This window comes from Myotis brandtii, unplaced genomic scaffold, assembly GCF_000412655.1.
Source record: "Myotis brandtii unplaced genomic scaffold, ASM41265v1 scaffold621, whole genome shotgun sequence".
NCBI lineage: Eukaryota > Metazoa > Chordata > Mammalia > Chiroptera > Vespertilionidae > Myotis > Myotis brandtii.
In genome coordinates, this window is record NW_005370372.1 from 2,221,771 (window position 1) to 2,237,320 (window position 15,550).

The 15,550-nt window shown below is 34.6% G+C and overlaps 1 protein-coding gene across 1 annotated transcript in view; it reads left to right on the top strand.

Annotated features, from left to right (window-relative positions):
* Nucleotides 1–15,550, top strand: part of PCLO (piccolo presynaptic cytomatrix protein) — a gene marked incomplete at its 5' end in the record, with an annotated part of 285,887 nt that overhangs the window by 102,072 nt on the left and 168,265 nt on the right. The window contains one exon of the mRNA XM_014528177.1: nt 14,066–14,971. Within this exon, the coding sequence (XP_014383663.1) occupies nt 14,066–14,971 (906 nt within the window). The remainder of the gene's footprint in view (nt 1–14,065; nt 14,972–15,550) is intronic.

Genomic DNA, 15,550 nt, shown 5'->3' on the forward strand with positions numbered 1-15,550 from the left:
ACCTTCCAATCTCTAAAAATCAATGGAAAAAGTATTCTTGGGTGAGGATTAAAACACACACACACACATACACATTTGTAAACATTTTGACACATAGATTTTTTTTGTCAGTGCATGACAACTTATTTTGGAGCCCTTAGCATGCTTCTAATTTAGTTTTTATAAAAATATAAATAATACTGCTATAAACAATTTTATGCATTTTGGAGTGTTGCACTTAGAGTACAGCTATTCCATTTTGGAGTTCTTCATTTAGATTTATTGCTTAGCAATTTGAAATGTGTTGTCAAGATATTTTTCTCATGGCAATCTTATAGTTACTATTACATGATGAGTCTATATATTACCTATAATGATAAAAGCATAATATACTAATTAGACCCGACGACCTTATGGACGAAGCCTGGGCTGTGAGGGAAGCCCAGGTCCCAGGTGCTGGAGAGAAGCCAGTGCTGACAGCCAGGGGAAGGAAGGCCTACTCTTGCACGAATTTCGTGCATTGGGCCTCTAGTACATTATATTTATGTAATGTATTTCTGTGTCATCATATAGAAACTTGGTTGTGTACAGTTTGTTTTTTAATGTCTCTTTTCTCTGAAAATGTGTAAAAATATTATCTAGTATTCAGTGATACAGAAGCGTAATCTCATTTTGCGGCGGTAAATGTAATATGAATTATAATATCTCCTTAAGAAAAGGATGGTATAATGATTTTAAGATAATAAATATAGTTATATCTCTCTGCATTGATTTTTCCTGGAGCTCAGTCAACCATCTGCATACGCTAGTCCTTTCCAGCAAATGTGCCTGTGCTTATCGCTCCTGTTCCAGTTCTGGTTTCATTCTCTAGAGTGTTTGTAGCTATTTCATGTCCTTTCATTGACCAACTTAATTTTTCTGTCTTTGTTCTCTTCAACTCCATTCAAGTTTTTTAAAGTTTATACTTTCTTTTCTGACATCAAAATACAGTTTAACTCTATGACTGCATTATTAATTTACTTCAATTCTTCCTCTCCTCACCCATCTTCATTGCCTTATAAAAGATGTATTTTTATCTCCAGATCTTCTCCCTCCTACTTCATAGAAAGCATTTTTAAACATTTAATCAACATGCCAAATTGTTTTCTAATTATTTTTCTTATATTTTAATAAATCAATTTTAGAGACCTATTTGTCTTCTTATTCTTCAGAAAGATTTTCATTTTTCTTGTTCTCCTTTAGACTCATGGAGCCAAAGTTTATTCACTAAGGGAACAGAGCCAGATTCTCCCTGTACCCACTTTAAGCCTTCCTCAGGTGAGGACTACTCACTCCTAACATGGTTTAAACCAGAAAGTCAAGCACATGAATTGCCCTGGGCTCTACAGTCTGACCTAGGATTGCTTGTTGATTGCTTCCCATAGTCTGAAAGGAAAGTTGATATGCAGTTTTTGCCAGCCTCCCTTTATCTAGCATACTTTTCAGCTAAGTCAGTGCTGAGCCTTTCTCTCATTTCAGTCTACCCTATATAGCACTCAGAACAATTTTCTTAATATTTATTTTCTTCATGTCATACATTACATTGTTCTACTCAATACACTGCAGTGATTTCTCTTTTTAAAGGATGACTTTCATATTCATGAACCTGGCTTGCAAGGCCCACCAATAATAGACCTGTTTCTCCAACCTCATCTCAATTCTTCATCTCTACCCTCTCCCGAATCTACCGGTTGCCCAAGCAATAACCTTTCTTTGAAGCCAAGATTAAAAAAAATAAATAAATTCTTTAGCCCTGGTAGATTTTCTCAGTGGTTAGAGCATCAGCCTACAGACCCTTTGGGCTGATGGGTCTCGAGTTTGATTCTTGGTCAAGGGCACATACCTCAGTTGCAGGTTCTCCCTGGCCCCGATTGGGGCACATGCAGGAGGCAACCAATTGATGTGTCTCTCTCACATCGATGTTTCTCTCGCTCTCTCTCTCTCTCTCTCTCTCTCTCAAAAAAAAAAAATCAGTGGAAAAAAATATCCTCAGGTGAGGATTAAAAAACAACAAAAACACACATTCTTTAATGGCTCAGACCTCTATATTTGCTTATTAGCATAAGCTTCCTAAATAAACAGAAGAAAGCTAAGACAATTAAAACAGACTATCAAAAAATAAGCATCCTCCTGGCTTCTGTAGCACATGTACAAAAAATAAGGGCCCGGTTCATTCTCTTTTTAAAAACATCCACACGTGAACTGAATTCTTGCAGAAACTGAAAACGCATTTTTAATCTTACTTTCTTCAACATTGATTCTAATTTCAGGTTCCATTTTCACACATATTACTTTCCCATTTCCCTCAACCTCTGTGTTGTGTTTTATTTTGACATTTCCAGATTTTGGCAGCAGTGCTCATCTTAGTCGGTCCATCTGTTGTTGGGCCTCTGATAGTGGGTGTCCAACCTTGTGCCATGTCCTTTTCACATGGGGAACTCAAGGAGCAGTGGGGAGAGCAGCACCTGCTCCCAGTGTTTGATTATCTCCCCAGACTGTGCACTTGCATGAAAACAAATGGGAGCTGGTGCTAGGACACTGCCAGGTTCCTGCACTTTTGAAAAGGAGATAGACATAAGAATGTGTAGCGCTGCAAAACTAAAGAGTGTGCGAAGAACAATTGTCTGAAGGAAATGATTTTTTAACCATGGCAATGATAAAAAGCATATGTTCTTTACAGTAAAATAAAAGAGTTATATTTTAGCCCTAGCTGGTTTGGCTCAGTGGATAGAGCATCAGCCTGCAGACTGAAGGGTCCCGGGTTCGATTTCGGTCAAGGGTACATGCCCAGGTTGCGGGCTTGATCCCCAGTAGGAGGCCGGCAGGAGGCAGCTCATTCATCATTGAGTTTCTATCTCTCCCTCTCCCTTCCTCTCTGATATCAATAAAAATATATATTTTAAAAAAGAGTTATATTTTAGGACCTTTTCTAAGAACCTGTATTGTTGTGGGGGGAAAAACTTTATAAAAAGAACTAATTCATAATGTGGTACAAGATTGTTATATCACTGCTAAGGAAATGGAAGGATAATGACTATGCATCCTTTAGCTAGTTCACCATGATACATTTATGGGTAACGTGTTAGCTTTTATTTAGCCCGATTTTCACAATAATAAATTTCAAATGATAATTTGTTATAGAGCATTGTCTATAGCATCTACTTATATCAGTAAGCAGTATCTCATTGATAAAACCCATTGATACCATTATAACTAAATCTGTTTATTTACAAAATACATTTACTTATTTCAGAGATACACAGTGATATGTTTTATGTATATTTTATAAAAATATATGGAACTTTGTAGAGTATATGTGTATAGGAAAGTAAAAAGAAAACACTAAACCAGTGATGGCGAACCTATGACACGCGTGTCAGAGGTGACACGCGACCTCATTTTTTTGGTTGATTTTTCTTTGTTAAATGGCATTTAAATATATAAAATAAATATCAAAAATATAAGTCTTTGTTTTACTATGGTTGCAAATATCAAAAAATTTCTATATGTGACACGGCACCAGAGTTAAGTTAGGGTTTTTCAAAATGCTGACACGCCGAGCTCAAAAGGTTTGCCATCACTGCACTAAACTCTGAAATTAGAAAATATATATTTTAAATAAACAGATTTAGTAATAAAAGTACCAAGGTTAGTTTCCTTGTGGAGGAGGATGACTGACCACCCCAAAAGTTATGTTTTTTTCTTTATGTAGACCTCGCATTGAAAGCCCAGACATTTAACCTTCACAGTGGCTAGAACTCGTGATGGATTTAGAGTTACTGACTTATGCCCACCAAGCTCACAGAAGTATTTTGTACAAATTATGTAATGTCAGTAAAGAAGTATTCTAAGTTTAATGTCATTAACTGACTGTGAGAAGCACTGTAAAGTACTGTTTAAGAAAGATCAAAGACTTAGGCGCCAGAATGCTTGGGCCTGAATCCTGTCTCAGTGACTCACTGCGTGATCTCAGCAGTTATTGTTCCCTTCTTTGCCTCAGTTTCCTCATCTATAAACGAGAATAATAACCTGGCATAGCTCATAGAATTGTTGTGATGGTTTAAAGAGTTAACTCAGGTAAAGCACTCAGAACAGTGTCTGGCACATAGTCACTGCTCAAAAAAAAATGTTCCCTATTGTAATTACTATTACTGTGAGAAACAAGTAAAAAGGGCCAGGATACTCACATTGGGTTTTTGTTTGTTTGTTTTTGTTTTCACTCTCTGGTAGTAGCTACCAGAGAAACTGAACTTCTATGTCAAGCAAAAATTTGCTTTTTTAGGCAGGAAATTAGGACAAAGATGTTAGTTACATAATTGGATTGTCTAATGCATGTTGAAAGTCTATCTTCTGTTGCATTTTCTTTTTGCTTCTATCTCACCTTTAATTTGTAATGATGTAATAGTCTCTTAATCTTAGGATTCTAAGATGGTATCAAGCCCGTTATCTCTCCCAACGTTATATTGAATTTCACATCTTTTGGTGACTTACAACTACTAAGAGGCTATTAGGCAACAGAAAGTGATGAAGCCTTGCCCTGGCGGGGGGCTCAGTGGTTAGAGCGCTGGCCCAGCCACACCGGCCAGGACTTGTCCTGTATGTAAATGGCTGAGACCGGAGAAGACAGACACAAAGAGGAAGTTACTGTAGTATGCTTTGGGAGTACTAGCTAACAAAACAGTTTCTGAAGGACAGGCAAAACTTGGCTAATAACCTCTGATGAAGTTATTATTGTCACCAGTTTTATGTGAGAAAAGAAAGGGCCTCTGAGCAAGTAAACTGTGAAAAATGGAAAACATTTAACCCTGATAGAGAAAATGTATTCACTGACCTTCTACTTCTGAATGCATGTGGTGGGGCTTACAAATGGACAGTTTTATTCATAAGGAAGGAGAGTCATTCTAGGACAGCCTTGGGCAAACTACAGCCCGCGGGCCGGATCTGGCCCGTTTGAAATGAATAAAACTAAAAAAAAAAAAGACCCTATTCATAAGGAAGGAGAGTCATTCTAGGAGTTTGTCATACACAGATTTGTATTTCATGAACATTGTTTGGACAGCAATATGTGGCTAACAAGATTTTTGATTCTACCTCAGGGATTTGGATAGAAAGGCCAGTGTTGACTCAGTGGCCGGAGATTGGTGGCCCGAGATTGGTGGCCCACATTCATTACTTCAGTATCAGCTAAGTAGCTTGGGTTCTGATCAAGCCCTAATTTATAGACTTCCAGGATCCAGAGAAAAATGTCTTTAATTTTTAAAGTAGCATTTTCCACTTACAAATATATAATTAATATTAATTGCAGAAAATGTAGAAAATAAACAGGAGCAAAGCAAATAAAATCGAAATACTCTATAACTCTGTCACTTATAATTAGCTACTGTTAATAATTTTGGCAAATATTCCTGCAGTGTTTTTTCTGTTTATATACATATACATATACACACACATAATTACATGTAAGATTTTCAACAAAAGTAGATAAATATAATAGCTTTTATCATTGTTATTCTTTTCCCAACATATATAATAATGCACAATTTTATGACATGCATTTTTTCTAAAATATAATTAGTATTTTATTATAAAAGTGATAAAATGCTAATAAAAATAGAATCTTCTCTTAAGCAAAAATGAGATAATTAGAATCATCAATTTCTCCTCCTAAAGATAATGATAAATATATTTCATTTTTTTCTTCTATGTTGGATTCTGTCAAGCAGCATTTGAGTGCGCTAAAGATTTTTACATGTTGAACTAAACTATAACACATATGTATAGTATCCATTATTTATCAGATACGGTTCTAAGAACTCCACATGTCATGTGTGTGTGTGTGTGTGTGTGTGTTTTCACAAAACCTCTGATGAAGTCATTATTGTCACCAGTTTTAAAATGAAGTCATTGAGGCACAGAAAGATTAAGTAACTTATATAAATCCACACAGCTAGGAACTAGCAGAGCCTGTCTCCAAATCCAGGTTATCTGTTTTCAGATTTTATGGCCTTGAATTTATATTCATTTCATGCAGTGATTTATTTCCACTTACCCTTCACCATGAAACTTCTCTAAAGGGTTACTTATATTTTATGCTTGCATTTCCCATATCCCAACCACTCTGTTATATCAATTTACCAAAACAATTGGTTCTTGCTAGTCTCTGATAAATTTCGGGAATCCAGTTTATTTGCACCATCAACCTACCCAGGGCAAGGACTGCTTCTCCTCACTCTCTCTTTCTTGGTTTATTTGCCTTTTTGTTGTTGTTGTTAATTCTCACCAGAAGATAGTTTTCCATTGATTTTTAGAGAGAGTGGAAAAGGGGAGGGTATGAGAGAGAAACAGAGAAACATCAACGTGGGAGAGATATATCGATTGGTTGCCTCCTGCACAAGCCTGGACCAGGACTGGGGATCCAACCTACAATCTCAGTATGTGCCCTTGACTGGGAACCGAATCCGTGACCCTTTGGTGCATACGCCAACATGCTCTAACCACTTGGAAACACAGGCCAAGGATTTTTTTCTTGGTTTCCATGGTTCATGCTTCTTTTTCTGTTCTACCTATGACTTTCCCTGCTCATTCTCAGGCTCTGATGTTAGGTCATTACCTTCAACCATGCTTCCGAATATTATACAGCTTCAGGGTTTGGCTATAGCTCCTCATGTCTTCTTACTCTCTATCCTTTTCTTTGGATTTCATCAATTTCCATAGCTTAAAACATTATAGATTTGCTGTTACTCCCAAATGTGTATCTCTGTATCATATCTCTTTTCTGAGCTTCTGACCCATAGGTAAAATTAACTCAGCATCATCACTTGATACATTAAAGAATGTCTTTAAAATATTGGATATTCAAATATCTCCTTCTCCCTGTTGTTCCTATCTTAGTAAATGATACAACAATCCAGCCAGAAATTCGTGGCAGAAATTTGGGAGTGATCTTCATACCTCCTCTCTTCCTGCTGCCCTCTATCCAGAGAGAGAGAGAGAGAGATAGATAGGAGGGAGGGAGGGAGAGAGGGAGGGAGTTAGGAAGATATTAGGGAAATGAACACTATTTTGTTCTTATCCATGCAAATAAATATATATTTTGCATAAATATAAATATATATTCATTTGCATATCTACACTAATAAAAGAGAAACATGGTAATTAGCGTACGACCGCTACCCTTCCCATTGGCTAATCAGCATATCCTTATGCAAATTAACTGTCAGGAGAGAGGGAGGGAGTTAGGAAGATATTAGGGAAATGAACGCTATTTTGTTCTTATCCATGCAAATAAATATATATTTTGCATAAATATAAATATATATTCATTTGCATATATATATATTTATAAAAAGAAACTAAGCCTCTGATTTTCATTAAGTTCTGATAAAATTGTGTTCATGTAATAATTCAGAGGTATTTGAAATAATTCATTTGTGTATTTATATATTATTTATGTAATGGTATTAAAAATACCAAACACTCTGAGATTACTTTTTAGTTTAGGAAAATACATATGAACTGTGATGAGAAAGTGGCTAGAAAAATTATCCTGATTTAGTCAAAGAAGAATTGACTGAAAAAGAATATCAATTAGGAGTATGCAATTATAATCTAAATATAGCTTTAATCCCTGGTGTAAAATACAAGACTTTAGTTGGCATGTTTCTATTATAGAAATTTCTGTTAATGTAATTTACATTATATAGAAACTTACATTTAAAGATTCTACTGAATGAAACAGAGACTTCATGTGGGTGTATAGGGGTGTGAGGGTCTTAGAGAAATAAGCATAGACATAAAAGAAGAGATGAGTAGGGACAGAACCACTGATCAATTTAGACCTAAGAGTAATAACTTCAGTACAAGTTCTTAACAGTATCCAATATTCTATTAGAATTTGTTTCTGATTCCTACCCTTCACATTCAGTAATTCCTTTAAAATTAAATGCCTTTTTTTCTTAGTTTTTATATGAGTGGTTATGTTCTAATATACTCTGATATAATTCTTATAACTACATATAAATTAAAGGAGGATGAACCCCAATATTTCAATTATGTATTTTGGATATGAGTTAGTTTTGTTTCAATGCTTGTAAAGGGAACAAAAATACTGAGGAAGTGTATATTCAAGTCAAGAAGAGTATGATAAGAAAAAGAGTCGACACACATCTTATTCACTTTTAGGAAGCAAGGAATAAGAATAGAAATAGTATAAGTACATTATTGCATATAGTTGCACAGTGCAGTCTCATGAGTGATCACAGATTTCTAATATCCTAATTGTGTAGTCTGAACAACTGATTTTGTAATCTGAAAAAAGAACGCATTAACTGTGATTTCAGTCTTTTCCCCTTTCAAGGACAAAAGGAAATAATTTAGACCTTTGATAAGCAAAAAATAATTTTCAGGATGTAAATTGAATTGTAAGAGTGCATGGGCCTTCAATAAATAGAACACCCTAATGCTAAGACTGTAAGTGACATTGATACAAGTGACAATTTGCAGGTAACATTGCTCCCAATTTTTGGATCTGTCACTGAGTTATAGTGATTTCTAAGAAGATTATTAGTGTAATTATTTCTCAGCTTAAAAAAAAAATAACATTCTGAACGATAATCAAATAAACAGAAAAACAAAAACCCATGTAAAAATTTTATTGTTGACTCAAAATCTTAATAGTAAGCAGGAAACTCAATGGTATTATACTAGTAGTACCAATTCCCTGATTGCTAGCTTTTTCTTTACAGAATTTCGAGTAGGGGCAACCAAGTCTCTGCTTAAATACCCCATTGATGGAAATTATATAAACTGCAAAAATCAGTCCAGTTGGTCTTTTAATGAAAGTTCTTGTGAAAATGCTATTAAGATTTTTCAAATACAAATATGCATGCTGTGTAGGTTTTGCAACCATAGCTTTCCTTTCATTTTAAGTCTAATGGCAAATTTCAACCTGCTGTAGGTCTTATTATCATGCTTCAGAAAAGATACTTGGAAAAATAAATAGGCAAGCCTGAAGTTCTCAGATTTTCCTTAATGGTATTGTTGCTATAGTTACAGCTGAAATGTTATATAAAGCAAATTGCTTATTGATGGAAAAATGCTGAGTAGCACAGCAGCATCCTTTTTCTGTGTTTTTATTGCCTTCATTTCCCACTCGCCACTTAAGATTAATGGATTTTTTGAGGTTTATTTTGTTTGGAACAAGCCCTGATTATTTAATTTTAAAATAAATACATTTTATTAACATGTACTAGCTGACAATTGAATATGTTCTAGTATGTTTGATCAAAGTGGGGTTACAGTTTTTATAAACTAACAGAATTTTTCCTACTTGGATGAATATTGATATACTGGTTATTAATATTAAAACTTTGAATAAAATGTTTTTGATTTTACAGAGTCTTCTGCATTTATTTAATACATTAAAAATCTAGATGAAGTATAAACTTTTTAAAAAATACATATTTTTTATTGAATTCAGAGAGGAAGGGAAAGGGGCGGGGGAGAGAGAGAGAACATCGATGATGAGAGAGAATCATTGATCGGCTGCCTCCTGCATGCCCCACACTAGGGATCAAGCCTGCAACCCAGGCATGTACCCTTGACCAGAATTGAACCTGGGACCCTTCAGTCTGCAGGCCGATGCTCTATCCACTGAGCCAAACCGGCTAAGGCTGAAATAGAAACTTTTATTATGTTTTGTACTATCAAGATACTAAGAGTATACTAAAAGTAATATCTATTTTAAAAACAAAGAAAAACAAATAGAAATGGTCTGAGAGCATCCATATTGATGACTAGTATGTTAAAAAGCCTACATAAGCATTTATATTTTGTAATTTTCTATGTAGTAAACTAAGTAAATAATAGAAATGCTTTCAGTATATACACATATATACATATATAATACATTATACATAATTTATAGTGTATATTTTTTATTGCCTAACTGACTGTCTTTATTTCAAAGAGAAAACCATAACTTGATATTTAACTATAAGGCAAAATACGAATAGTCATGTGTTTCACAATTTCAAGTGTTACATAATGGTATGTCTGGTAAAATCTTTTCAGCTAGTGAAAATCATATATGGCAATGGTTTATTATGCACTGAATTCTTATATAATTTAAAGAATCTTGGTTAATTTATCTTCAGATTGCCACTGGACTAGAAACATTATGAGTATTTAATGGTATAGCTATTGAGGAATTAAAAGTACAGATAATATTTTTGGACCTAGTTATATAATACATCTTAATTAAATTCCTGACTATATTGATAAAAAAAAATCTTTGGGATTATTTTTTGGTAAAGAATGCCAAAAAAAAAAGTGAACCACAGATTTTTACATCTTCTTAGGTGTTTACAGAGCATTTCCCAAATTATTTTTGTGAAGCAAATTATTCCAGTAATTGTGTTTGTATTTAGTGATGTATGATAATGACAATGACTTTTGTTGTCCAAAATGAAATTTCATTTTTACTCATGTTGGTCCATTTTTCTTTTCTCATTTCCACTTTAGATTTTACTGTTGCCTCTGAGTTTTTCTACCCTCGCAATTAAAAAAAAATTGAATGTACATGTTTAAAGAAATATAAAATTTTGGTGTTACTATAAGTTTTTTCTCTGTCTTTCAGTTCTTTATTGATATTAAAATGTCCTTGTTGATTATGTTGGCATTCTAATTTTGGTTCTAGGGCTGCAGAAAGAAGAGACACATATTTGAGACCATCCATTCAACATTTCTGATTGGTGAAAAAATACTCTTGTGAGACTCATGATGTATTAAATCTATGTTCTAAATGGATTCATCAGACAATCCTGTTAAATCCATTACATTCTTTTTATTTTCCTTATTTTTTGATGCAAATTATTAGTATACTTATTTTTACTCATGTCCTAATCTTCCTCCTTTGGTGTGCATTCCTTGATGGAATAAGTATTACAAATACACTTTCCAAACGCTATGTGTACACCATAGATAGAAATAGAAAGAAATATACAGAATCCTATATAATAAAAGCCTAATATGCTAAATGTCCAGTTGACCGGTTGACCATTCAACCAATCAAAGCATAATATACTAATGATATGCTAATGCCACTCAACTGATAGCTATGACGTGCACTGACCACCAGGGGGCAGACAGTCGACCAGTCGACCATCGTTATGACATGTGCTGACCACTAGTTGGCAGATGCTAACTGGTAGATTAGCTTGCTGCTGGGGTCCGGCCAACTGGGACTGAGCAAGATGGGCTAGACACACCCTGGAGCCCTCCTGTGGTCTCTCCCTGGCTGGCCAACCTCCTGTGTCCTTACCTGGCCCCAATTGTGCACTGGTGGGGTCCCTTGGGCTGCCTGCGCCCTCTTGCAATCTGGGACCCCTCAGGGTATTTCGGATAGCCAGTTTCGGCCCGATCTGGCAGGCCAGGCTGAGGAACCCTCCACTGGTGCACGAATTTGTGCACCAGGCCTCTAGTAATTACATAGTTGTCATAGTTATTTGTAACATAATAAGAATAGTAACCTCAGTTTCCAGATTAATTTTGGTGACAGTAAAAAAAAAAATTAGGCTTTGCCTTGTAGTTTTACTCAAAATGCAAGTCAATCATGCAACCAAGGGACCAAGTAAAGCAACATCATGTTAAAAATATTACAAAATAGCAATGATTAAAAATATTAAGTTTAAATGAATATGTATGAGATATCAAGCAAAACATGAATTTGAAGTAGCCAATGAAACTGTAAGGATAAATTCTGTTTCTTTTAGATTGGCACTATTGCCTTCTCTTTGCCTTGTGACCTTAGTAGTGTGTGGGTTATCACTGCTTGTATGTTTATTAAGCATTATTTTAAATCAGGAGAATGAAGTGTTTTATAATAAGATTAATTAGAACATACCTTTTATCCTATCTGAACTTCAAATGTGTGAAAATACTGATTATACTATCTTGAAATAGTCACTGTGTTAATTTCCTCAACACACCTTTTAACAAGAGTTGTGTGCCACTGTGGTATTATATACTGAAAGTAGCAAGAGAGGAGAATTTTGTAAGAATAATATTTCTCCAAAACTCAGATAAAATAATCATATTTTAAATTGACAAGAATTGCCAATGAACACAGACACAAGGGGGGTAAGGGCATGTGTGGGGGACAGCGGGTAGGGTGGCCAGGGAGAGGTCAATGGGAGAATAGAGACATATGCAATACTTTAAACAATAAAGAATTTAAAAAAAAAGAGTTGCCAATGTAATTAAACCTGTATTCTTGTTATACTAAAAATTTTCTTGTTTACATTAGGATATGCCCTGGACGGAAATGGTTAACACACACCTGAATTTGGATTTTAGAATCCATTTCACAAAATGGCACAGTGATACAGCTCTTTGTGTCTGTTTTGTTTTTTAAAATATCAGGTTCTGAATGAAGATTTCTTAAATGTGGCTCAACCAAGTTTTTAAACCCACAGCAGAGATTAACATTGATTTTCTGTAAATAATATGCAAGTATCTCCTCCAGGGACAATTCTGCACATGGGCTGGAGCTTTTAGTATTTGACATAAGGGATCAAATCAGGTTTTTTTCCCCCTAAGACTTTTATATTAAAAAGCCACAATTCACTTCAGAGCTTCTTAAGAAGGAAATTAAGAAGGGAATTGGTACTGGATGATCATACACACAAAGAGCAAATTAATCCATAATACATACTAATGTTTTGTAGACAGCATTTTCCTGAAGTTAAATATTTGACTTTTGTCTTTACTCTTTTAGATCAGCAAATAAGAATTATAGTGGCTTACAGATTTCAAAAGAGCCATTATAAAGCAACCTTTTTTATGTCTCTAAAGAAATTGGAAGCTGTAGTAAGAAATGAAACAATATATCTGATAATATCTTAGAACAGTAAGTGATTTTTGTCTCTAAATAATTTAAGTTATGCAACTGAAAAGAGTGATGTAGTAGTATGAAAAGCATTTTGAAATTGAACTTTGCAGAAGACAATGAAACATGAATGCAATACTATTTTGTATGAACCTCCAATTGTGTACTTTACAGAATAAGAACTCATTAAATGGTAACAATTAGAAGCTATACGTATAGCTTTTACTTTGTACATGATAGCAAGTATAATGTAAGAAAAAGTACATCAGTAAGGGAAGAATTCTATAATAATATTAGTCGAATATAATCTGTCTCCCTTATAATTATTTGTACATATTTTGAGAGAGTTTTCAGTCCTCAGTTTGCAAAATAATTAACCAACAATTTATTAAAAGGTCAGATCCACCTTCTTCTACGCCAGGATCCTGCTAAAATAGTTTTGGTGTAGTTCCCATGAATTTGCATGTCCTCACCATAGTTTGGCAAAGGTAGCCCATGAATTACACTGAGGAGCAGAGATATAAGGAACTGTTTTGGTCAGCAATTCAAAAAACTATGGGGGTAAAGATACCAAACAGTTGGAGCCTGTGAATGTGTCTTGCTCAACTGCATGAGAAGTGTGAATGTTAGTAAAAATTTTATTTTAATCCTACAGCACATAGAGAATTATGCCTAAGTGATTCTTGAAAAATCTCCATGTACTTTGTAAAGTTCTACTGTGATACATAGAGCTACCTTTGACCCAAGTCAAGATATACGCTACTATAGGCTAAATTAAAAAAAAATCTTGATTAATTGGTGATTAAATGAAAATTACTATGAAATTTAATAGTTCTATTTGGAGCAAATGCAGATTTTTCACACACAGAAAAAGGAAAAAGAGAGGGTATTTTCCTGGGTCCATCTTTATTGTTAAAGATTTATTTTCTTTTTAATAGTGAGGAGAGTAAATTAGTCATCTTTAAGGATCCCTCATCTTTTTTTATTTCAGATAGTCTTTTTGCAGTCTTCTTTAAAATCACTGTTTCACTGATTTAGAAAACAGTGATCCAATTCTCCATATACAAAATAGAACTAGAAATTGCGATTTAACCTTGGTAAATGCAGTGTAACAAATACATGATTATATAATTAATCTGTTTAATGCTGTTTTATTTGCAGATTCAAGAATGGCTTTGTTTAAATTGCCAAACTCAGAGAGCGATGTCAGGGCAGCTTGGAGACATGGGCAAAATGCCTCCTGCACCATCAGGGCCAAAAGCCTCTCCTATGCCTTTCCCCACAGAACAGTCACCTCAGAAAACTGCAATGCCTGGTCAAGGAAAAGTTAAAAAGAAGGAACAAGAAGGAAAAACAGAAGGTGAAAAAATCATACCAGAAAAAGTAAAAGAAACACCTTTATTTGAAAAAATGCTTCCCAAGGTAACCACAGATAAAAAACAAGAAGAGCGTAAACAAGAAAAAGACCAAGCTTTAGCCCCTCAAGAAAAAAAGGCAACCCCTGAAGATAAAAAACCACCTCCAGAAGAAAAAAAACCAACCACTGAAGAAAAACAGCCACCTCCTGAAGAAAAAAAGGCAACCACTGAAGGAAAAAAACCACCTCCTGAAGAGGAAAAACCAACCACTGAAGAAAAACAGCCACCTCCTGAAGAAAAAAAGGCAACTGCTGAAGACAAAAAGCCACCTCCTGAAGAGAAAAAAACAACCACTGAGGACAAAAAGCCACCTCCAGAAGAAAAAAAGCCACCTCCTAAAGACAAAAAGCCAACCCCTGAAGACAAAAAGTTTCCTCCAGGAGCAAAAGCATCAGCTCTAGAGGAGGAACAGAAACAGACTTTACTTAAAACTCAAGTACAAGTTGCTGAAGAAATGCCTGAAGACAGAGTGGCTCCTCAGGCAGTGCAAGAAAAGAAACCACCACCGATGAAGATGGAGGATGTACCGCCTGGGATGCTCCAGACATTGCCTGAGGGAGATGATGGGGCAACTCAAAAAATAAAAGATCAGCCACAGGAAGTATGTGCTGCGAAGCCTGATCAGGTGGAACCTGGGAAAGAAAAAACAGTAAGTTATGTTTTCTTAACTTTGCACAGTCTTATGTATATAATTTACTAATTTTTACCTAAGTACCTAGAGTGCTTAATGGTAATTATATAAGGAAAATCCTTCGATTAATTTTTTTTCAGAAAAGTGTAACAGTTGTTTGCTAAAATGAAGAACTTTTTTTTTGACAGCTTAAAGCATAGATATAAAATTTATTTTTCTAGCTTTTATGTATATCAGATAATTTATCCACATCCTATAGAGTGATAAAGAAACGTTTCTTACCATTTTAAGTTATTCCTTTTTTCTCTCCACTATGAACATAAAATCAGTATCCTCCTTTAATACGAAATATGTGTGTTTTTCAGTTTCTATTCCCTTATCCACTTGGTTAATTAAGAGTCAACAAGTTCCTTTCAAGCTGTGTTCAACCATAAAATTATATAATTGTGATTGCAAAAAGAGTGGAAACATTTAAGACAAATGTCATTTTTTTTAAAGTTCATTTTAGTATTTAGTATGATTTTAATTAATGTATTCTGTTTGCGGTTTTGCTTAATGTGTTTAATATTGAAGGGTTATTTATAACCCAAGCACAAT